This window comes from Ranitomeya variabilis, chromosome 8, assembly GCF_051348905.1.
Source record: "Ranitomeya variabilis isolate aRanVar5 chromosome 8, aRanVar5.hap1, whole genome shotgun sequence".
NCBI classification, from domain to species: Eukaryota; Metazoa; Chordata; class Amphibia; order Anura; family Dendrobatidae; genus Ranitomeya; species Ranitomeya variabilis.
Window position 1 is genome coordinate 3,673,435 of NC_135239.1, and position 24,944 is coordinate 3,698,378.

At 51.5% G+C, this 24,944-nt stretch overlaps 1 protein-coding gene across 1 annotated transcript in view; it reads right to left on the reverse strand.

The window, feature by feature from the left end:
- Positions 1 to 24,944, reverse strand: part of POMGNT1 (protein O-linked mannose N-acetylglucosaminyltransferase 1 (beta 1,2-)) — a 131,746-nt gene that overhangs the window by 62,059 nt on the left and 44,743 nt on the right. Inside the window, exons 7-8 of the mRNA XM_077278903.1 lie at positions 19,159 to 19,276; positions 17,738 to 17,836 (exon numbers count right to left, since the gene is read on the reverse strand). Coding sequence (XP_077135018.1) covers positions 17,738 to 17,836; positions 19,159 to 19,276 — 217 coding nt within the window. The remainder of the gene's footprint in view (positions 1 to 17,737; positions 17,837 to 19,158; positions 19,277 to 24,944) is intronic.

A 24,944-nucleotide genomic window follows, 5' to 3' on the forward strand; every position in this document is an offset into this window, starting at 1 on the left:
CCTGACACATAACTTCTATTGGCCCAAGATGGGGACAGATATTGCCAATTACTGCCGATCATGTGTAGTTTGTCAGAGAGTTGGAAAGTCTGGGAATATACAGAAAGCTCCATTGATACCACTGCTTGTGATCGATGAACCTTTCCAGCGAGTGGCTGTGGATATCATAGGGCCACTTGCAATCCCTAGCAGCTCTGGCAAAAAGTACATTCTCACAGTGGTGGACTATGCTACACGATACCCGGAAGCTGTGGCACTATCCTCCATCCGAGCAGACAAAGTGGCGGATGCTTTACTGACTGTGTTCTCTCGTGTGGGTTTCCCCAGGGAAATGTTGACCGATCAGGGAACCCAGTTCATGTCTGATCTGATGGAAAGCCTCTGTGAAAGAATACAAGTGCAGCATGTTGTGGCCAGCGCCTATCATCCCCAAACCAACGGACTCTGCGAGCGTTTTAATGGAACATTAAAGCAAATGCTCAAAATGCTGGTGGAGACTGAAGGAAGAGACTGGGAGCGGTACCTCCCCTATCTGTTGTTTGCCTACAGAGAGGTACCCCAGGCGTCTACTGGATTCTCCCCCTTTGAACTGGTTTATGGGAGGAGGGTCAGGGGGCCACTTGATTTGATTAAGGACTGTTGGGAGGACGACCCCAGAACTACTGGAGTCTCAGTGGTCGAATATGTACTGCGGCTCAGAGAGAATGCAAAAACTGACCAACCTGGCCCATGAGAACGTGACCCAGGTCCAAATCAACCAGAAGGTCTGGTATGACCGTAATGCCAGACTGAGGGCCTACGAGGAGGGGCAGAAGGTTTGGGTGTTGGTCCCTATGTTACAGAATAAATTGCAGGCCGCATGGGCGGGACCATATACTGTACATAAGCGGCTGAATGATGTTAATTATGTGGTGACCCTAGATGAGCATGCAAAGCGTCAGAAAGTGTTTCATGTAATTATGTTGAAGGCTTATCATGACAGGGAGACCTGTGTCTTACCTGTCTGTAGCCTGCCTGAAGAGGGGGAGGCTGATCTGTTACTGGATGTGGGGACCGGGAATCAGTACATGGAGTCCCTGGATTCAGCAGAGTTTAACCCTGAGCTATCCCACAGTCAGAGGTCTGAGCTGATGGGGGCGCTCAGCGAGTTCACCGAAGTCTTCACAGGGGAGCCTGGGAGGACACACTTAGCATCTCACCATGAGGACACTGGTACTAATCCCCCAGTATGGCAGTCTGCATACCGTGTGTCAGCAGAGGTGAAGACTCACATGAGGGAACAGGTAGAGGAGATGCTGAAACTCAAGGTGATACAAAAATCCCAGAGTGCCTGGGCCTCACCTGTGGTTCTTGTCCCAAAAACGGACCGTACTACTCGGTTCTGTGTAGACTATAGGAAATTAAATGGCCTTTCTCGCCAAGATGGGGCAGAACCAGATACGTGCTCGGGAGCTGACCTGTAAGTCAACCCCCATGCACGTTCATAAGGAGGGAGGTGTGGTGAAATATGTATATATCTATATGTGTGTAGTGACATGTCTAGGGTTATATGTGTGACTAGTGATAATGTAACATCTGTCCTGAAGGCAAGTCGCACCTAGGTGTTAATAGGTACTTCCTTGGGATGAGTAAGATCTCTGTCTCCAAATCTCACCAGGAGGCCTAGCTAGAGCCAAGAAGAAAGGAACACTTGACATCTCCTAGTGCTTGGAGGGGAGATGTTAATTGCTTGGAGGTTAGCTATTCCTGGGAACCATCTCACAAGTGTCTCCAGAGGAAAATAATATATATTCAGTAGTAGAGCAGCTGTGCCCAATCAAACAGGCAGCAGTTATGATATTGGCCTGAGGGGCCGGTCTAGAAACCTGACCTCAGACCAAAGTTATAAATTTAGGCTGCAGACAGAGAATTGTGTTCACACGATGAGGGCAGCCTGAGAAGCTGTTGTGATCCAAACTACATTCGTCCTACCCTCAGGGAGCAGAAGCAACTACCAGTTAGATAACTTCTGTAAGTTTCTCTTGTTTATTTTGATACTGTTTTGCATAAGTTGTATGTCTTTTTATTATATTTTTATACCTTTTCTTATTGTAAGCACTGACCCTTTTGTTATTAAAGTATAAAACTTTAACTAGTTGAACCTTGAATGTGCTAAAGAATCCATAGCCTAAAGGTGTGTGAGCCTTATGAGTGATAGACATAATTTTATTAGTATTATTATTAGTCCGGGACTCATCGCCCGTGTATTCGATGAGTGGTGGCAACGCGTATGAGCGGGTGTGTGGCCTGGGTCGGTGTAAGATTTATGCTCCCGTTACAGCAAAGAGGTGGAATGCTGGACTGAGAGAGGGGAGATGGGGTTGTGCCTGCAAGGGTTAATCTAAGTCACGTATAAGAGCAGGCACGTGACGAATAAGTGACACCACGGAGTAGGGATCCGTGACAATTTCCCACCGCTGCCAATTGTCACGGATCCCTACTCCGTGGTGTCACTTATTCGTCACGTGCCTGCTCTCACACGTGACTTGGGGTTGTGCCTGCAAGGGTTAATCTATCTCCCCTCTCTCAGTCCAGAATTCCATCTCTGTCCTTTGCTGTAACAGGAGCATAAATCACACACCGACCCAGGCCACACACCCGCTCATACGCGCTGCCACCACTCATCGAATACACGGGCGATGAGTCCCGGACTAATAATAATACTAATAAAATTATGTCTATCACTCATAAGGCTCACACACCTTTAGGCTATGGATTCTTTAGAACATTCAAGGTTCAACTTGTTAAAGTTTTATACTTTAATAACAAAAGGGTCAGTGCTTACAATAAGAAAAGGTATAAAAATATGATAATAAAAAGACATACAACTTATGCAAAACAGTATCAAAATAAACAAGAGAAACTTACAGAAGTTATCTAACTGGTAGTTGCTTCTGCTCCCTGAGGGTAGGACGAATGTAGATTGGATCACAACAGCTTCTCAGGCTGCCCTCATCGTGTGAACACAATTCTCTGTCTGCAGCCTAAATTTATAACTTTGGTCTGAGGTCAGGTTTCTAGACCGGCCCCTCAGGCCAATATCATAACTGCTGCCTGTTTGATTGGGCACAGCCGCTCTACTAATGAATATATATTATTTTCCTCTGGAGACACTTGTGAGATGGTTCCCAGGAATAGCTAACCTCCAAGCAATTAACATCTCCCCTCCAAGCACTAGGAGGTGTCAAGTGTTCCTTCCTTCTTGGCTCTAGCTAGGCCTCCTGGTGAGATTTGGAGACAGAGGTCTTACTCATCCCAAGGAAGTACCTATTAACACCTAGGTGCGACTTGCCTTCAGGACAGATGTTACATTATCACTAGTCACACATATAACCCTAGACATATGCCACCACACACATATAGATATATATACACATATTTCACCACATGGGGTTTGTAGGGAGGTTACCCTCAAGCATTGTCCATCTATTTTTAGCCCATTTCGTATGGTACAAAGGACCAATTGATTTGTGGAGATGGACTGCCACTGGGTGAGAAAGAGTGAGAGACGACCCCCGACCGGAGCGCCATCATTACTTATCTGGGGTCTGTTGTAGTAGAGGGACAAGGATGTTCCTGCCCTTGCCTCCTTTGGGATAGCTCCATCTCCCTGTTTTGCCTTTTCCCCTATAATCTCTCTGTGAAGGTTGGTCACGGGAGGGGTGAAAAAACAGTCTCTTAGGGTTTTTCTGTTTAGGGAGAGATTTTTTCTTGTCCGAAGACTTATCCAGGATATCATCCAGAATGGGCCCAAATACATGTTTGGCCCTGGAAGGGGATGCCACACAATACGGATTTGGAGACTTAGTCGCCCCCCCAAGATTTTAGCCAGAGTGCTCTCCTGGATGAATTGGAGAGGACGGCGGCTTTTGTGGCTACTCGGACAGACTCAGCAGAGACGTCGGCTAGGAGGGGTAGGGAGTCTAGGATCTCCTCTCTTGAGGTGCCCTGTGTCAGATGATCCTCAAGTTTGCGTAACCAGATAAACAGGGATCTGGCAACGCATGTGGAGGCTATGTTGGTTTTCAGTAAATTTGTGGAGGTGTCCCAGGACTTCCTTAACAAGCTATCTATTTTTCGATCCATTGGATCTTTGAGCTGGAAAGAGTCCTCAAAAGAGAAGGGCTATTTTTTTTTAGTTACCCTGGACACTTGTACATCCACTTTAGGGGTCTCCCATAAGGAGTTATCCCCGTCCAAGGGGAAACGTTTTTTTAGTTCTGAGGGCACACCAAATCCTTTTTCAGGGAGGCCCCATTAATGTAGAATCAGATTCTGCACATTTTTATGTACAGGAAAACCCTTTTGATCTTTGGGCTTCAGATCTCCAAACATTTCATCCTGTACCTTGAGTTTAACTTCCTCATCCTCCACCCCCATGGTGCCTCTCACTATACTGATCAGCTCACCCATATCCTTGGAACTAAAGTAGTATTTTTTGTTCTCTGATTTAGGAGTGGGGGTGGAAGTGGAACCCTCATTCTCCCAAACGTCCTCCAAGCCCGAGGATCGAATCTCACCTGAGTCCGACTCTCCTGGAGCCATCTTTCTCTTTTTAGGAGGTGGTTGAGGCACAGGGATCTGGGAGAAGGTAGGCATGGAGGTCTGGACCTCTTGTTTAAATGAGGGATTTGATGCTATCCATGAGGGAGGGCTGCTCGGAGAGTAGGACCTCATCTGTACAGGACTGGCAGAGCTTTTTCCCCACATGTAGAGGGGAGCCTGGCAGCACACATTTTACACTTGTGGCTTGTCCTTTTAGGGTCAGAGACCTTTTCTCCCTATAAGAGAGAGAAGGTTTGCTAAGCCACTTTGTGGGAATAAATACTGGAGAGCCGGGGCAGACACCTGCTACTTACAGAAGGGGGTACGCTGGGCTTCGCAGACGCAGAGAAAGGGGGCTTGTCACCGTCCACGTCCTTTAGTCCACAGTCAGCATCAGACTGACCCGGATCTTTAAAGGATCCCCACCCGGATCTTTAAAGGATCGAGGGTCCAGCGTCATCTCTGCTCCTCCTCCCCGAAACCTGTCCCAATGGGGGGGGGAAACCTCCAAGGATTGTCCCTAGTGTTGCTGCTTTGGCCCGGGGGAAAATATGGATTTTTGTGTTACAGTAAAATCCTTTTCACCGAGACGCTCATTGGGGGACACAGGACTGTGGGTGTATGCTACTGCCGCCAGGAGGCTGACACTAAGTAAACATAAAAAAAAAAAGTTAGCTCCTCCTCCGCCGTATACACCCTGACACTGGCCGCAGGGGAACCCAGTTTGGTGCAAAAAGCAGTAGGAGAACAAAAAGTAAATCAGCTTTAATACAGGAACAATATGTCTAGAAACAACCCCACCGACTGATAAACTTGAGAGAAAAAAAAAGGAGCCATCTGGCTAACAGGGTGGGAGCGGTGTCCCCCAATGAGCGTCTCGGAGAAAAGGATATTACAGTGAGTAACACAAAAATCCATGTTTCTCCTTCATCTCATTGGGGGACACACGACTGTGGGACGTCCCAAAGCAGTCCCTGGGTGGGAGATTGACTCAACGGAATAAACCCTAGGCACTTACCGCCTATAAGTGCGCTACAGATGCCTGAAGAATCCTTCTACCCAGACTTGCATCCGCAGAAGTCTGAGTATGGATATTATAGTGTTTGTTATAGTGTAAACCTGTTCTGCCGATGCCTGGTGCCGATGCACCCAGCAAGCGCCCACTGCCTGAGTGGAGTGTACCCTGATGCGGTATGACTCTCGACCAGTCGATTGTATCCACCTGGCTATGGTCGATCTTGAGGCAGCGAGACCTTTCCTGCGACCCTCAGGAAGGACGAACAGTGTATAGGTCTGCTGGAAAGATGCCGTCCGTGAAACATACCTCCTGAGCGCTCTTACTAGATCCAGCGTATGGAGAGCCTTTTCCACATCGTGCGTTGACACCAGACAAAAAGAAGGTAAGACAATGTCCTCGTTAATGTGAAACGAGGAAACCACCTTTGGCAAAAAAGAGGGTGCTGTCAGAGCACCACCTTATCCTGATGGAAAAACGGAGCTAGGCAGGACAGAGCCGCCAGTTCCGAGACCCGCCTAATGGATGTTATGGCTTCTAAAAAAACGACCTTCCAGGAAAGGTATGCCAAGGAGATGTCCTGAAGAGGCTCGAAAGGGGATTCCTGCAGGGCACAAGACCAGGTTAAGGTCCCAAGCGTCCAAGGGGGCCTTGTAAGCGGTACCATGTGAGCAACGCTCTGTATGAAAGTCTTCACCTGTAAATTGGTAGCGATCCTGCGCTGCAAAAAGAACCAACAAGGCTGATATTTGTCTTTTGAGGGTACTTGGTGCAAGACCCGAATCCAGGCCAGCTTGGAGGAACGCTAAAATGTTAGGGATAGAGAAACGAAATGGGGAGAGACCACGCTTTCTGCACCATGCGAAGAAAACTTTCCAGGTGTGATGGTAAATAAGTGCTGAGACGGGCTTCCGGGCGCTAATCATAGTAGCGGCTACCTTCTGGGAAAAATCAGCCCGGGTTAGCATCCAAGATTCAATGGCCAGGCCGTTAAACGCAGGGCCCGAGTTCTGGTGGTAGATCGGGCCCTGGGAGAGAAGATCCGGGCGCCCTGGTAGCCGCCAGGGAGCTTCAGCGAGCAGCTGAACTAGGTCTACATACCATAACCGATGAGGCCAATCTGGGGCAACCAGAATTGCTGGGACCCCTTCTGTCTTGATTTTCCTGACTACCTTCGGGAGCAGTGCCAGAGGGGGAAACTTATGTGAGGTGAAACTGGTTCCAGGGTAGAACTAACGCATCCACGGCGATTGCTTGTGGATCCCGATATCGGGCGACGAATAAGGGTACTTTGGCATTTATCCCGGAGGCCATCAGGTCCACGTCCGGAGTCCCCCAGTGTTGGCAAATCTGCTGGAAAACGTCAGGATGGAATGACCACTCCCCAGACGCAAGACCCTGACGGCTGAGAAAATCTGCCGCCCAGTTCTCCTTGCCCGGGATGTGGACTGCCGAGATCACCGAATGGATTTTCTCGGCCCAGTAGAGGACCTATTTTACCTCGTGCGTGCCTGCCTTGCTGCGGGTACCCCCTTGATGATTTATGTATGCCACGGCCGTGACATTGTCCGATTGAATCCGGACGGGGCGGCCTTCCAGAAGATAATGAAAATGCTGCAGAGCCAGCCGAACCGCCCGAATCTCCAGGTTGATCCGGAGGGTTGACTCCCGCGAAGACCAGCGTCCCTGGGCTGTGTGGTGGCAAAACACGGCTTCCCATCAGAGGAGACTGGCGTCGGTCGTGACGACCAGCCAATGGACTGGGGGAAAAGGCTTCCCCCGTTGCAGAGAGGAACTCATTGTCCATCATGTAAGAGCTTGCCTGACCTGGGGAGACAGACGGCACATGTGGTTGAGAGAAAGTGGATTCCTGTCCCAAGATGCCAAAAAGAGCATGCTTGAGGGGGCGAAGATGGAGTTGCGCAAATGGAACTGCCTCTATTGCTGCCACCATCCTTCCCAAGACTCTCATGCAAAATCGGATGGTATGAGAGACCGGCTGGCGAAGGACCCGCACTTCCTGCCCGGAGGGCCAGGATCTTGTCCCGGGGGAGGACTGTCAACCCTCGGGAGGTGTCGAAGATCATCCCTAGAAAGGAGATCTTCTGAGATGGCACAAGGGATAACTTTCTTTAAATTCACCAGCCACCCTAGGCGACAGAGTATCCAGCGTAATGCTGACATTTTCCTCCCAGACTCGAAAAGAAGGACCCTTGACTAGAAGATTGTCTAAATATGGCAGGATGGATACAACTGCTGCCATGACCTTTATGAACACCCTGGGAGCAGTGGCCAGCCCGAAAGGTAAGGTTGTGAACTAAAAATGTAGGTTGCTTATGGCAAAACGTAGAAATCTTTGATGCGGAGGGAATATGTGGATGTGAAGATAGGTGTCTTGAATGTCTATTGAAGCTAAGAATTCTCCTTTTTCCATAGCAGCAATGACTGACCGGAGAGACTCCATTCGGAAGAGATGAATGTTGACAAACCTGTTCAAATATTTCAGGTCCAGGATGGGCCTTACAGCTCCATCTTTTTTGGGAACTATGAACAGGTTGGAATAGAACCCTTGAAATTCCTCGTCCTCCGGCACGGGAATGATAACTCCACTGCGCCAAAAAGAATGCACAGCTTTGAATAAGGCTCGTACACGGGATCCTGAACTGGGAAGACGGGAGAGAAAAAAACGACTCAGGGGGCGGCTAATCAACTATCTTGTACCCTGAGGATACCAGCTCTCTTACCCACCTGTCGTGAACGACAGCGAGCCAGGACTGGTGAAACCAGAGCAGGCGGCCACCTACTCTGTTGGTGTCGACCGGAGCCTGCCTCCAGTCATTTGGCCTAAAATCTGTGTGATCTATATCCCCTTGATTTTGGCTGCTGGGACCGCAAATTTCCCAACGGGTTGGCTCTGCAAGAGATCTGACAATCTCTGTCCTGATTAGGTCGATCTGAGCCGGTGGGATTTGCTGCTGCGGTCCACCCGGGGTTGCGAAAGGACTTAAATCGTGCCCGAGACTGGCGACAAAATGGCTGCTTAATCTTTTGCTGCGGGAGAAAACTCTTTTTCCCTCCTGTGGTGTCAGAAATTAGCTGATCCAGTTTTTCACCGAATAATCGGCCACTCTGATATGGCAGAGCAGTAAGGGACTTTTTTGAGGTAGTGTTCGCCCGCCATGTCCTCAACCATAAAGCCCTTCTAATGGAAATTGCATTTGCGGCAGCCAATGCCGCACTATTTGCCGCATCCAAGGGCGCATTAATCAGATAGCTTCCTGCTAGAGCGATCTGATTCGAGATCTCGGTCACCTCTGATGGCAGGTCCTATCCTTTAGAGCTCTACTCAAAGACTCTGACCAGGATAGCATGGCCTTGGCTACCCAAGTCGCCGCCCAGAGGGTGAGAGAGCTGAGCCTGACGCCTCAAACACTGAACGAGCCAGGCCTTCTACGAGTTGATCAGTTGGATCCCTAATAGAAGAACCATTAGGAAGGGATAACAATGTGTTAGAAGCCAAACGTGATACAGGAGGGTCTACCGAAGGGGATTCTGCCCACTTTTTACGGAGCTCAGGGGTGAAAGGATATCTTGCATTCAGAGCCTTTTGCCCCGAGAAACACCTGTCCGGCAGCTCCATGTGAAGTTGCACAAAAACCTCAAACTCAGGATGAGTGCAAAATACTCTATGAGGCTGCTTGATCAGCTTAAAAGAGACCTTATGACCCGAGGCCAAGGTGGATTCGTCATCTAACCCCACGGTTTGGCTGACTGCTTCAATGAGACTGTCGACTGTCTCCTGGTAATTAGGCGCCTCTAAATTGAAGGACCCTTCGGAATTGTAGTCCAAACCCTGTTTGTTTGCTAACCTCCGATCGAGCGGGCGAGTGAGAGACGGAACTCATAGATGCAGAAGCACGGACCGAGCGACGCTGTGTAGGTTCGTTTCCCCCGCATCTGCCTAGTGAGAGAGCGGCCCCTGCAGGCTGGAGGCTCCTGTGAGACGGAGGACCCCTCTGTCACGGATCCCTACTCCGTGGTGTAACTAATTAGTCACGTGCCCGCTCTCAGAACGTAACCTGGGTTGTGCCTGCAAGGGTTAATCTATCTCCCCACTCTCAGTCCAGCATTCAACCTCTGTCCTATGCTGTAATGGGAGTGTAAATCGCACACCCACTCATACACGCTGCCACCACTCACCGAATACACGGGCGATGAGTCCCGGAAATATTAACCCTAATAATGTCTACCACTCATAAGGCTCACACCTTAGGCTATGGATTCCTTTAGAACATGCAAGGTTCAACTTGTTAACGTTTTATACTTTAATACAAAAAGGTTCAATGCTTATAGTATGAAAAGGTATAAAAATATGATAATAAAAAGACATACAACTTATGCAACACAGTATAAAAATAAACAGGAGAAACTTACAGAAATCATCTAACTGGTAGTTTGCTTTCTGCTCCCTGAGGGAGGGGGGGGGGGGAATATGGGTGAATGGAGTTGGTGGAACACATCAGTGTCTCAGGATGCCCTCACATGTGAACACGTTTCTATGTAAACAGGCCAAATTAATAGCTTTGGTCTGGAGGTCAGGTTTCTAGACCAGCCCCTCAGATTAATATCATAATTGCTTGTTTTTTTGATTGGTCCTAGGCCGCGCCCCCAATGAATATATTATTTTCTCTTGAGCTCCTTTGTGTAAACGTTCTTACAGAGATACTATCAGGCCGTGATTAACATCTCTCTTCCAAGAGCTAGGAGGTGTCAAATGTTACCTTTCTTCTTGGCTTCCAGCAGGACCCCCTGGTGAGATTGGAGACAGAAGTCTACTTGTCTCAGGAAAATACATATTAACACCTGGGTGCGACCTGCAGCATTTCAAGACAGATGTTATATTATTGCCAGTGACACAATAAATCCAGAATATATATGTATGTATGTATGTATGTATGTATGTATGTATATATATATTTAGCAGCCACATAGTATATAGCACAGGCCACGTATATAGGAGCCATGTAGTATATAGCAGACAAATACTACGTGGCCTGTGCTATATACTATGTGGCTGCTATATACATACATACATATTGTAGAATACCCGATGCGTTAATACAGGCCACGCAGTATATAACACAGCCCAAACAGTATATACCACAGCCCACGTACTATATAACACAGCCCACGCAGTATATAACACAGGCCACGCAGTATATAACACAGGGCACATAGTATATAGTACAGCCCACGCAGTATATAACACTGCCCATGTAGTATATAGCACAACCCACGCACTATATAACACTGCCCATGTAGTATATAGCAGCTATGTAGTATATAACACTGCCCATGTAGTATATAGCAGCCATGTAGCATATAACGCAGCCCACGCAGTATTTAGCAGTGTGGGCACCATATCCCTGTAAAAAAAAAATAATGAAAATAAAAAATAGTTATATACTCACCCCCTGAGATCCATCGAAGCTCCAACGATCGCTCGTGGCTGCCGCCATCTTCCGTTCCCAGGATGCATTGCGAAATTACCCAGATGACTTAGCGGTCTCACGAGACCGCTAAGTCTTCTGGGTCATTTCGCAATGCATCTCTGGGAACGGAAGATGGCGGCAGGCGCAAGCGCATCATCAGACGCCGGAGGTTGAGTATAGCTGTTTTTTAAAATTATTTTTAACATGACATTTTTTACTATTGATGCCGCATAGGTAGAATATTGCACAGCCACGTAGTATATAGCACAGCCACATAGTATATAACACAGGCCACGTAGTATATAGCACAGAGATGTAAATAATACAGGCCACGCATTATATAACACAGCCCATGCAGTATATAACACAGCCACGTAGTATATAGCACAGCACACACAGTATATAGCACAGAGAAGTAGTATATAACACAGGCCGCGCAGTATATAACAGCCCATGCAGTATATAACACAGCCCATGTAGTATATAGCACAGCCCACAGTATATAGCACAGCCCACACAGTATATAACACAGCCAACACAGTATATAGCACAGCCCACACAGTATATAGCACAGCCCACACAGTATATAGCACAGCCCACACAGTATATAGCACAGCCCACACAGTATATAGCACAGCCCACACAGTATATAGCACAGCCCACACAGTATATAGCAACGTGGGCACCATCTCCCTATTAAAAAAGAATTAAAATAAAAAATAGCATTTTTGATATATACTCACCTTCCGTCGGCCCCTGGATCCAGCCCAGGAGTTAGTGATGCTCCTCGCGACGCTCCGGTCCCAAGAATGCATTACAGCAATACCACATGATGATGGAGCGGTCTCGTGAGACCGCTACTTCATCAACTCGCGAGACCGCTACGTCATCTCCAGTCATTGCCGCAATGGATTCTTGGTTTTGGAGCGTCGCAAGGAGCTGGAAAGGCGCCGGAAGGTGAGAATATAATGATTTTTTATTTTTATTATTTTTAACATTAGATCTTTTTACTATTGATGCTGCATAGGCATAGATAGGTAGGGAGGGGTGAATTCGTGGCCGGACTGTGCCTGTTGCCGATTGGTCACGGCCGGCCGCGACCAATTGTGGACACGGGATTTCCGTTACAGACAGACAAACAGACGGAAGTACCCCTTAGACAATTATATACACATTATATATATATATATATATATATATATATATATATATATATATATATATATATATATATATATATATATATATACACTCACCGGCCACTTTATTAGGTACACCATGCTAGTAACGGGTTGGACCCCCTTTTGCCTTCAGAACTGCCTCAATTCTTCGTGGCATAGATTCAACAAGGTGCTGGAAGCATTCCTCAGAGATTTTGGTCCATATTGACATGATGGCATCACACAGTTGCCGCAGATTTGTCGGCTGCACATCCCAAAGATGCTCCATACAAGGCAGGATGGATCCATGCTTTCATGTTGTTTACGCCAAATTCTGACCCTACCATCCGAATGTCGCAGCAGAAATCGAGACTCATCAGACCAAGCAACGTTTTTCCAATCTTCTACTGTCCAATTTCGATGAGCTTGTACAAATTGTAGCCTCAGTTTCCTGTTCTTAGCTGAAAGGAGTGGTACCCGGTGTGGTCTTCTGCTGCTGTAGCCCATCTGCCTCAAAGTTCGACGCACTGTGCGTTCAGAGATGCTCTTAGGCCTACCTTGGTTGTAACGGGTGGCGATTTGAGTCACTGTTGCCTTTCTATCAGCTCGAACCAGTCTGCCCATTCTCCTCTGACCTCTGGCATCAACAAGGCATTTCCGCCCACAGAACTGCCGCTCACTGGATTTGTTTTCTTTTTCGGACCATTCTCTGTAAACCCTAGAGATGGTTGTGCGTGAAAATCCCAGTAGATCAGCAGTTTCTGAAATACTCAGACCAGCCCTTCTGGCACCAACAACCATGCCACGTTCAAAGGCACTCAAATCACCTTTCTTCCCCATACTGATGCTCGGTTTGAACTGCAGGAGATTGTCTTGACCATGTCTACATGCCTAAATGCACTGAGTTGCCGCCATGTGATTGGCTGATTAGAAATTAAGTGTTAACAAGAAGTTGGACAGGTGTACCTAATAAAGTGGCCGGTGAGTGTATATATATATATATATATATATATATATATATATATATATATATATATATATATACATACACACACACACATTCACCACACCCACCAAGACAGGTGAGCCACAGCCCCTACCCCCAGCTGGGGTCTGTAGGAACTCGATTGCTCGTTAGAGACGCCATAGACTGCGACAAGGCCCATTCCGGGGGTCCAGACACACTAGGCTCAGTCGCAGGGGAGGGCTCCAGGGCGTGTTCGGAATTGCAGGCCTCACAGAGATGACTGCTCGGGGCATGCGGAAAAGCGGACCGACAGGTAAGACATGAGGTATATAATACCGTATGAGTCTTGGTCCTTCTAGACATACTGGACCTGCTGCCGATATGATCTGAGGGCTAGTCTGGACAAGGTGCAGGAATAGAGAAGGTACCTGCCAGACTGGGGGGAGTAGCACTTATCCCAGTCCAGAGTCCCTGGCCGTCCCGTGGACACATCACAGGGAGCAGCAGATAACATCAGCAGTGTCTCTTGTCTTAGAGATGAAAACCGCGCCCATTTGGAGGGCGATTCACCGGAAAATATGCACTATGGGCGGAGTTTCTGCCCGCGGCCTAGCGGTGGCCGAAGCCAGGGACTAAATTTCTTTGGCATCTGCTCAAGGATAGAGGGGGCGGACCCGCTGGAAGATGACACGACTAAGAGGGCGGGACTTCCGCCTGCAGCCCAGCGCTGCCAGAAGGCGGAGGCTAAATTTCCAGCGCCTGCCCAAGAATACGCTAGAAGGCCCACAGGAGTAGAACCTCCGTCGCCTGCCGATCCGGAGCTCTGACGCCAGGTCCGACGAAACAGGGGGAAGGAAGCGCATAGAAGCGCCAGTTAGAGCGCTGCAGCAGGAGCCCTCCCAGCCCCCCACCTTGCATGGCTCCAGAGATTAAGGTTAGAGGGGGGCTGTATAAAGGACGGTGCAGGCACCCTAGCTCCATCTTCCCTTCAGGGGATGAGAGGGACCGTCCGCCTCCTTCCATCACCGCTGGCTTACCATTGGTGATGCAGTGGGGGCTGCACGGACAGCACATATGCACCTGTACAGCCTAGGGTTTCTATACCTGAGGGTGGTCAGGGCTGAGTCCGGCATCTTGTCCCACGTTGCGGGAGAGGATACGTGGAGGCGACACTCCACGTGCTCGCCTGTTGTTGGTTTGGGGAGATCGGACCCCTTCAAAAGGGTCCTTCGCCCCTGTCTCGTTCTTCATGGTAAAAAAAAAAAAAGGAGGTCTGGAAAAACACAGACATGTGCCTCCTAAAGACACTAAGCATGACCTGGGTTCCCCTGCGGCCAGTGTCCGGGTGTATACGGCGGAGGAGGAGCTAACCTTTTTTTTAGGTTTGCTTATTGTCAGCCTCCTGGGGGCAGTAGCATACACAGTCCTGTGTTCCCCAATGAGACGAAGGAGAAAACCGTCGGCCAGCGCGCGCTCCACCGTGGAACGCATCAGGGAAAGGACCGGAAGTGACGCGCGCCCCACCCAAAGTGACGTGAACCACAGCGTGGAATGCGCCGAGATGACCCAGAAGTGGGGCGCGCCATCCCCGGCCAGCGCGTGCTCCGGGAACGGCAGCCGGGGGAGGAGGAAATCGGGGAGCTGCAGCAGGCCCCCGGCACGCACGTCACCACCCCGCTTTAGCCCTGGAGGGAGCGCAGGAGGGGCGGGAAGGTCCCGTGTCTAGCAAGAGCGAGGAGACGGGAGCAGCACTAGAGGAGGAGAGAAGAAGCCCCCGACCTCAGCTGCCCGGCTTCTAGAGGTAAGGTGGGGTGCTCCGATCGCCGGCCATGGCAGCACCTTCAGAGATCCTCTTCATGCCCCATAGGGGACAGGAAAACACTGGTGGTTGCAGGAAGGGGAGGGGTATTTAACCTCTGTGTTCCTGTCCCCGATTAGGGCGGGGAAGACAAACCTCCGAAGGGGACTGGAGAAAGGCTGTATACAGATACCGGACAAAAAGTGCTGAGCGTCATTAGTTACATGCCACATGGTTACGGTAAATGTGTGGTTCCACCTTTGGCTTCACTGTCACATTCCTAGTTACTTTCAGTGATATGTTTCTTATATTGACGTCTTTAATAAAGTTTCATATTTTTATTATGTGGTTCGGATTGGAGCGGTTTCTTTGATATGAGTTTTTAGCTGAAAAGGTGCTTCTCCTCAATACTGAGCAAAGCGTCTGAAGACTTATGACCATGGGATATTTCAGTTTTTCTTTTTTAATAAATTTGCAAAAATTTCTACAAGTGTTTTTTTTCAGTCAAGATGGGGGCAGAGTGTACATTAATGAGAACAAAATGAACTTTATAGAATTTACCAAATGGCTGCAATGAAACAAAGAGTGAAAAATGTAAAGGGGTCTGAATACTTTCCGTACCCACTGTACATAAAATGCTTGTGGAGACACAGCATTGTATCTTAATTAACCAGGCGTCAATTATCAGCAAGCCAGGAAGAATAGACTTATCTATATGTGGACTTTTGAATTTGTGTTTCTATCTGGTTGGTCAAGAAAACAGACTTTTGCTTGTGTAAGCCTGGAATATTGTTTTGTCAGTTGACATTTCAATATACTGTGCTGTTATCCTGGATGACTAGTGATATTTACTGATATGTTAATTACACATTGTCCAGGCCAGCCAGTTTTCTTATGCATATAGATGACAATCAAACAATAAGAGTTGGTCTTATCAGTATTACCTGTAAATACTGAATGAAGGACAGTTGTTAAAGGGAACCTGTCCCCCCCAAAATCGATGGTGAGGTATGCTCACTGCTATCAGGGGCTTATCTCCAGCATTCTGTAATGCATTCTGTAATGCTGTAGATAAGCCCCCGATGTTACCTGAAAGAGGAGAAAAAGAGGTTAGATTATACTCACCCAGGGGTGGTCCTGCTGCGGTCCGATGGGCGTTTCAGGTCCGCTCCGGCGCCTCCTATCTTCATTCCATGACGTCCTCTTCTGGTCTTCATGCCGCGGCTCCGGCGCAGGCGTACTGATCTGTCCTGTTGAGGGCAGAGCAAAGTACTGCAGTGCGCAGGCGCCAGGTCGCTTTGACCTTTCCGGCGCCTGCGCACTGCAGTACTAGACAAAGTACACCGGCGCCGGAGCCGCGGCGTGAAGACCAGAAGAGGACGTCATGGAATAAAGATGGGAGGCCCAGACCAGACCTGCGACGTCCATCGTACCGGGACCGCCCCTGGGTGAGTATAATCTAATGTCTTTTTCTCATCTTTCAGGTAACATCGGGGGCTTATCTACAGCATTACAGCATGCATTACAGAATGCTGGAGATAAGCCCCTGATAGCAGTGAGCTTACCTCACCATCGATTTTGGGTGTGACAGGTTCCCTTTAATTATAAAAAGAGGCTATATGCCTCTGTATGAAGAGCCAGAGATTCAGCCAAGACATCCAGAGACTCTACAGGACTGAAGCTAAGACAACATGGCTCCATCACGAGGGACACGGATTTATTCTACAGGAAACAACCTAGGGGACCATGGCCCCAGTTGGAAGAACACAGATCTAATCCATTGACCATCACTGAACCATGGATACGTTTGGAGAAAGCCAGGATTGGGATCCGCCGGTCGCCTGGCTCCATGGAGATGATCGGAGATGTCAGGTTGTGACCCTCTGGTCAACTAGCCTTCTACCTGAATGGACTTTCATCTTTCTACGCTTGTCGTTACCTTCTCTCTGTGTGCTTGCTATAAATGCAGTAGCGACCCTGGGAGCTCTGAAGTAACAGCTGCCAATATCCAGGTGAGTCAGCGGAAGGGTAAGGCTCTGTAATGTGCACCATCTTGGAATATTTTGCTGGAACTGTTCTACGAGTTATCTGCCTGTTTTGTGATTGCCACACTGTTTTACCCTCACCCTGTGTTGTCTGAGAAGCGTTATGCCCATGTTAAAAGGAGAACAGGCATGCAGTGGGCCCATGGGTCCGGGTCCATGCAGCTTTGGCTAGCTGCCTCATCCCCAGCCCACCCGTGTCTCTACAATGCCGAACAATGATGTACTGGTGTTCTCCAACCAAAAATGGAGTATCGGTTGCTCTCTGGTTATTGCAGTTCCCTTCCCCATTATGCCACTACCACACAGTTACTCTCCTAATTCAAAGTTTTCTAACTCCCTCATCAACTCCGACCCCATCTAAGCCAAGATCCACAAGTGCAAGGTTCGCAAGCTTAAGCCACAGAAAAGTTGTGTCAGGTGTAATCCGTGTTTTGGATCAGTTTCCAGTGTCCCAGCCCTGTGTTTCCAGTATAGTTAAAGAAAGAAAGAAATTGCAAAGCTTCTCCTACACCCAGACGCCACTTGTGCACTGTGCGGGGTTTTCACAAATCCGTAGACTTGCATTGGCCCCTGCCACAGGAAAACGGGTATGTGACAATCACAACCAGTTATAGTGGGCACAAGTGTCGTAACACGGACATGTGAAAAAGGCGCAAGAGGAATCTGGGGAGCTCACCTTCAGGAGGAACCAGCTGGATGTCCGTCTTCAGCAGAACTGGATCTCCCCACGTGGACAGCGCTGGAGACTTGGAGTATTTTTCCCCATACATCTGGCCTACAGCAAACAGTACAGATGCCAGATAACAAGTGGCTATGAAAGCACCGCAGACGCCGCAGTCCCCCGGCAGCAGACGCCGCAGTCACCACAGCAAACGCCGACACAGCAGCAGACGCCGAAAAGCAGACGCCGCAGTCCCTCCGGCAGCAGACGCCACAGCAAACACCACACTCCCTCTGACAGCAGAAGCCACAGCAAACGCCGACACAGCAGCAAACGTTGCAACAGCAGACCCCCCGGCAGCAGATGTCTACAAAGCAGCAGATGCCGTAAAGGAGACGCCGCAGTCCCTCCGGCAGCAGACGCCGCAGCAAATGCCGACACCGCAGCAAATGCCGCAACAGGAGATGCCGCAGTCCCCCGGCAGTAGACGCCACAGTCGGCATCAAACGCCGACACAGAAGCAGACGTCACAGTCCCCTGGCAGCAGACGCCAAAGTCACCACAGCAAATGTCGACACAGCAGTACACGCCGCAGACACTGCAGCAGCAGACGCCGCAATCACCACAGCAAAAGCCGACAGCAGCAGACTCCGCAGTCACCGCAGCAGCAGACTCCGCAGTCACCGCAGCAGCAGACTCCGCAGTCACCGCAGCAGCAGACTCCGCAGTCACCGCAGCAGCAGACTCCGCAGTCATCGCAGCAGCAGACTCCGCAGTCACCGCAGCAGACGACGACGCAGTCACCGCAGCAGACGACGACGCAGTCACCGCAGCAGACGACGACGCAGTCACCGCAGCAGACGACGACGCAGTCACCGCAGCAGACGACGACGCAGTCACCGCAGCAGACGATGATGCAGTCACCGCAGCAGCAGACTCCGCAGTCACCGCAGCAGCAGACTCCGCAGTCACCGCAGCAGACGACGACGCAGTCACCGCAGCAGACGACGACGCAGTCACCGCAGCAGACGACGACGCAGTCACCGCAGCAGACGACGACGCAGTCACCGCAGCAGACGACGGCGCAGTCACCGCAGCAGACGACGACGCAGACACCGCAGCAGACGACGACGCAGTCACCGCAGCAGACGACGACGCAGTCACCGCAGCAGACGACGACGCAGTCACCGCAGCAGACGATGATGCAGTCACCGCAGCAGCAGACTCCGCAGTCACCGCAGCAGCAGACTCCGCAGTCACCGCAGCAGATGATGACGCAGTCACCGCAGCAGACGACGACGCAGTCACCGCAGCAGACGACGACGCAGTGACCGCAGCAGACGACGACGCAGTCACCACAGCAGACGACGACGCAGTCACCGCAGCAGACGACGACGCAGTCACCGCAGCAGCAGATGCCGCAGGGATGGATTTACCTCCTTTTTTCACCACAAATGTCCACATGTCCCTCCAGCCAAGACTTGGCGCTATTTGACTGCCCAGACTCTTCAGCAAGTTCTTGGCTGTGTCCTTGAGATGGAAGGAGCCTTCATCCTGCCACACAAAAAAGCGATAACCAGGATGAGAAGAGGTTGTGCAGCAGGTCTTATTTCTGAGTGTTAAGATGCGCTGGAAACGCCTGGCAGCAGCGATGCTTGAAGAGCTGCTGCAAACCCCATGAAGGAGACTTACGGGAAGAGACAGCTGTCACCAGTGCAGCCGGGACGGGGGAGGGCTCATTTAATTGGATCAGTGGTGCAGCCGGAACGGGGGAGGGCTCATTTCATTGGATCAGTGGTGCAGCCAGGAGGGAGAGGGCTCATTTCATTGGATCAGTGGTGCAGCCAGGAGGGAGAGGGCTCATTTCATTGGATCAGTGGTGCAGCCAGGAGGGGGGAGGGCTCATTTCATTGGATCAGTGGTGCAGCCAGGAGGGGGGAGGGCTCATTTCATTGGATCAGTGGTGCAGCCAGGACGGGGGGAGGGCTCATTTCATTGGATCAGTGGTGCAGCCAGGAGGGAGAGGGCTCATTTCATTGGATCAGTGGTGCAGCCAGGAGGGAGAGGGCTCATTTCATTAGATCAGTGGTGCAGCCAGGAGGGGGGAGGGCTCATTTCATTGGATCAGTGGTGCAGCCAGGAGGGAGAGGGCTCATTTCATTGTATCAGTGGTGCAGCCGGGACGGGGGAGGGCTCATTTCATTGGATCAGTGGTGCAGCCGGGACGGGGGAGGGCTCATTTCATTGGATCAGTGGTGCAGCCAGGACAGGGGAGGGCTCATTTCATTGGATCAGTGGTGCAGCCGGGACGGGGGAGGGCTCATTTCATTGGATCAGTGGTGCAGCCAGGAGGGGGGAGGGCTCATTTCATTGGATCAGTGGTGCAGCCAGGAGGGGGAGGGCTCATTTCATTGGATCAGTGGTGCAGCCAGGAGGGAGAGGGCTCATTTCATTAGATCAGTGGTGCAGCCGGGACGGGGGAAGGCTCATTTCATTGGATCAGTGGTGCAGCCAGGAGGGAGAGGGCTCATTTCATTGGATCAGTGGTGCAGCCAGGAGGGAGAGGGCTCATTTCATTGTATCAGTGGTGCAGCCGGGACGGGGGAGGGCTCATTTCATTGGATCAGTGGTGCAGCCGGGACGGGGGAGGGCTCATTTCATTGGATCAGTGGTGCAGCCAGGAGGGGGGAGGGCTCATTTCATTGGATCAGTGGTGCAGCCAGGACAGGGGAGGGCTCATTTCATTGGATCAGTGGTGCAGCCGGGACGGGGGAGGGCTCATTTCATTGGATCAGTGGTGCAGCCAGGAGGGGGGAGGGCTCATTTCATTGGATCAGTGGTGCAGCCAGGAGGGGGAGGGCTCATTTCATTGGATCAGTGGTGCAGCCGGGACGGGGGAGGGCTCATTTCATTGGATCAGTGGTGCAGCCAGGAGGGGGGAGGGCTCATTTCATTGGATCAGTGGTGCAGCCGGGACGGGGGAGGGCTCATTTCATTGGATCAGTGGTGCAGCCGGGACGGGGGAGGGCTCATTTCATTGGATCAGTGGTGCAGCCAGGAGGGGGAGGGCTCATTTCATTGGATCAGTGGTGCAGCCGGGACGGGGGAGGGCTCATTTCATTGGATTAGTGGTGCAGCCAGGACGGGGAGGGCTCATTTCATTGGATCAGTGGTGCAGCCAAAACGGGGAGGGCTCATTTCATTGGATCAGTGGTGCAGCCAGGACGGGGGAGGGCTCATTTCATTGGATCAGTGGTGCAGCCAGGACGGGGGAGGGCTCATTTCATTGGATCAGTGGTGCAGCCAGGACGGGGAGGGCTCATTTCATTGGATCAGTGGTGCAGCCGGGACGGCGGAGGGCTCATTTCATTGGATCAGTGGTGCAGCCAGGAGGGGGAGGGCTCATTTCATTGGATCAGTGGTGCAGCCAGGACGGGGGAGGGCTCATTTCATTGGATCAGTGGTGCAGCCAGGAGGGGGGAGGGCTCATTTTATTGGATCAGTGGTGCAGCCGGGATGGGGGAGGGCTCATTTCATTAGATCAGTGGTGCAGCCAGGACGGGGGAGGGCTCAATTCATTAGATCAGTGGTGCAGCCAGGAGGGGGGAGGGCTCATTTTATTGGATCAGTGGTGCAGCCAGGACGGGGGAGGGCTCATTTCATTGGATCAGTGGTGCAGCCGGGAGGGGGAGGGCTCATTTCATTGGATCAGTGGTGCAGCCGGGACAGGGGAGGGCTCATTTCATTGCATCAGTGGTGCAGCCAGGACGGGGGAGGGCTCATTTCATTGGATCAGTGGTGCAGCCAGGAGGGGGAGGGCTCATTTCATTGGATCAGTGGTGCAGCCAGGACGGGGGAGGGCTCATTTCATTGGATCAGTGGTGCAGCCAGGACGGGGGAGGGCTCATTTCATTGGATCAGTGGTGCAGCCTGGACAGGGGAGGGCTCATTTCATTAGATCAGTGGTGCAGCCAGGACGGGGGAGGGCTCATTTCATTGGATCAGTGGTGCAGCCAGGACGGGGGAGGGCTCATTTCATTGGATCAGTGGTGCAGCCTGGACAGGGGAGGGCTCATTTCATTAGATCAGTGGTGCAGCCAGGACGGGGGAGGGCTCATTTCATTGGATCAGTGGTGCAGCCAGGACGGGGGAGGGCTCATTTCATTGGATCAGTGGTGCAGCCAGGAGGGGGAGGGCTCATTTCATTAGATCAGTGGTGCAGCCAGGACGGGGGAGGGCTCATTTCATTGGATCAGTGGTGCAGCCAGGAGGGGGAGGGCTCATTTCATTGGATCAGTGGTGCAGCCAGGAGGGGGGAGGGCTCATTTCATTGTATCAGTGGTGCAGCCAGGAGGGGGAGGGCTCATTTCATTAGATCAGTGGTGCAGCCAGGACGGGGGAGGGCTCATTTCATTGGATCAGTGGTGCAGCCAGGACGGGGGAGGGCTCATTTCATTGGATCAGTGGTGCAGCCTGGACAGGGGAGGGCTCATTTCATTAGATCAGTGGTGCAGCCAGGACGGGGGAGGGCTCATTTCATTGGATCAGTGGTGCAGCCAGGACGGGGGAGGGCTCATTTCATTAGATCAGTGGTGCAGCCGGGACGGGGGAGGGCTCATTTCATTGGATCAGTGGTGCAGCCAGGAGGGGGAGGGCTCATTTCATTAGATCAGTGGTGCAGCCAGGACGGGGGAGGGCTCATTTCATTGGATCAGTGGTGCAGCCAGGACGGGGGAGGGCTCATTTCATTAGATCAGTGGTGCAGCCGGGACGGGGGAGGGCTCATTTCATTGGATCAGTGGTGCAGCCAGGACGGGGTAGGGCTCATTTCATTGGATCAGTGGTGCAGCCAGGAGGGGGAGGGCTCATTTCATTGGATCAGTGGTGCAGCCTGGACGGGGGAGGGCTCATTTCATTGGATCAGTGGTGCAGCCTGGACGGGGGAGGGCTCATTTCATTGGATCAGTGGTGCAGCCTGGACGGGGGAGGGCTCATTTCATTGGATCAGTGGTGCAGCCAGGAGGGGGAGGGCTCATTTCATTGTATCAGTGGTGCAGCCGGGACGGGGGAGGGCTCATTTCATTGGATCAGTGGTGCAGCCAGGAGGGGGGAGGGCTCATTTCATTAGATAAGTGGTGCAGCCAGACGGGGGAGCGCTCAATTCATTGGATCAGTGGTGCAGCCAGGAGGGGGGAGGGCTCATTTCATTAGATAAGTGGTGCAGCCAGACGGGGGAGCGCTCAATTCATTAGATCAGTGGTGCAGCCAGGAGGGGGGAGGGCTCATTTCATTGGATCAGTGGTGCAGCCAGACGGGGGAGCGCTCATTTCATTGTATCAGTGGTGCAGCCAGGACGGGGGAGGGCTCATTTCATTGGATCAGTGGTGCAGCCTGGACAGGGGAGGGCTCATTTCATTAGATCAGTGGTGCAGCCAGGACGGGGGAGGGCTCATTTCATTGGATCAGTGGTGCAGCCAGGACGGGGGAGGGCTCATTTCATTGGATCAGTGGTGCAGCCTGGACAGGGGAGGGCTCATTTCATTAGATCAGTGGTGCAGCCAGGACGGGGGAGGGCTCATTTCATTGGATCAGTGGTGCAGCCAGGACGGGGGAGGGCTCATTTCATTGGATCAGTGGTGCAGCCAGGACGGGGGAGGGCTCATTTAATTGGATCAGTGGTGCAGCCTGGACAGGGGAGGGCTCATTTCATTAGATCAGTGGTGCAGCCAGGACGGGGGAGGGCTCATTTCATTGGATCAGTGGTGCAGCCAGGACGGGGGAGGGCTCATTTCATTGGATCAGTGGTGCAGCCTGGACAGGGGAGGGCTCATTTCATTAGATCAGTGGTGCAGCCAGGACGGGGGAGGGCTCATTTCATTGGATCAGTGGTGCAGCCAGGACGGGGGAGGGCTCATTTCATTGGATCAGTGGTGCAGCCAGGAGGGGGAGGGCTCATTTCATTAGATCAGTGGTGCAGCCAGGACGGGGGAGGGCTCATTTCATTGGATCAGTGGTGCAGCCAGGAGGGGGAGGGCTCATTTCATTGGATCAGTGGTGCAGCCAGGAGGGGGGAGGGCTCATTTCATTGTATCAGTGGTGCAGCCAGGAGGGGGAGGGCTCATTTCATTAGATCAGTGGTGCAGCCAGGACGGGGGAGGGCTCATTTCATTGGATCAGTGGTGCAGCCTGGACAGGGGAGGGCTCATTTCATTAGATCAGTGGTGCAGCCAGGACGGGGGAGGGCTCATTTCATTGGATCAGTGGTGCAGCCAGGAGGGGGAGGGCTCATTTCATTAGATCAGTGGTGCAGCCAGGACGGGGGAGGGCTCATTTCATTGGATCAGTGGTGCAGCCAGGACGGGGGAGGGCTCATTTCATTAGATCAGTGGTGCAGCCGGGACGGGGGAGGGCTCATTTCATTGGATCAGTGGTGCAGCCAGGAGGGGGAGGGCTCATTTCATTAGATCAGTGGTGCAGCCAGGAGGGGGAGGGCTCATTTCATTGGATCAGTGGTGCAGCCAGGAGGGGGAGGGCTCATTTCATTGGATCAGTGGTGCAGCCAGGAGAGGGAGGGCTCATTTCATTGGATCAGTGGTGCAGCCAGGAGGGGGGAGGGCTCATTTAATTGGATCAGTGGTGCAGCCAGGAGGGGGGAGGGCTCATTTCATTGTATAAGTGGTGCAGCCGGGACGGGAGAGGGCTCATTTCATTGGATCAGTGGTGCAGCCGGGACGGGAGAGGGCTCATTTCATTGGATCAGTGGTGCAGCCAGGAGGGGGAGGGCTCATTTCATTGGATCAGTGGTGCAGCCTGGACGGGGGAGGGCTCATTTCATTGGATCAGTGGTGCAGCCTGGACGGGGGAGGGCTCATTTCATTGGATCAGTGGTGCAGCCTGGACGGGGGAGGGCTCATTTCATTGGATCAGTGGTGCAGCCAGGAGGGGGAGGGCTCATTTCATTGTATCAGTGGTGCAGCCGGGACGGGGGAGGGCTCATTTCATTGGATCAGTGGTGCAGCCAGGAGGGGGGAGGGCTCATTTCATTAGATAAGTGGTGCAGCCAGACGGGGGAGCGCTCAATTCATTGGATCAGTGGTGCAGCCAGGAGGGGGGAGGGCTCATTTCATTAGATAAGTGGTGCAGCCAGACGGGGGAGCGCTCAATTCATTAGATCAGTGGTGCAGCCAGGAGGGGGGAGGGCTCATTTCATTGGATCAGTGGT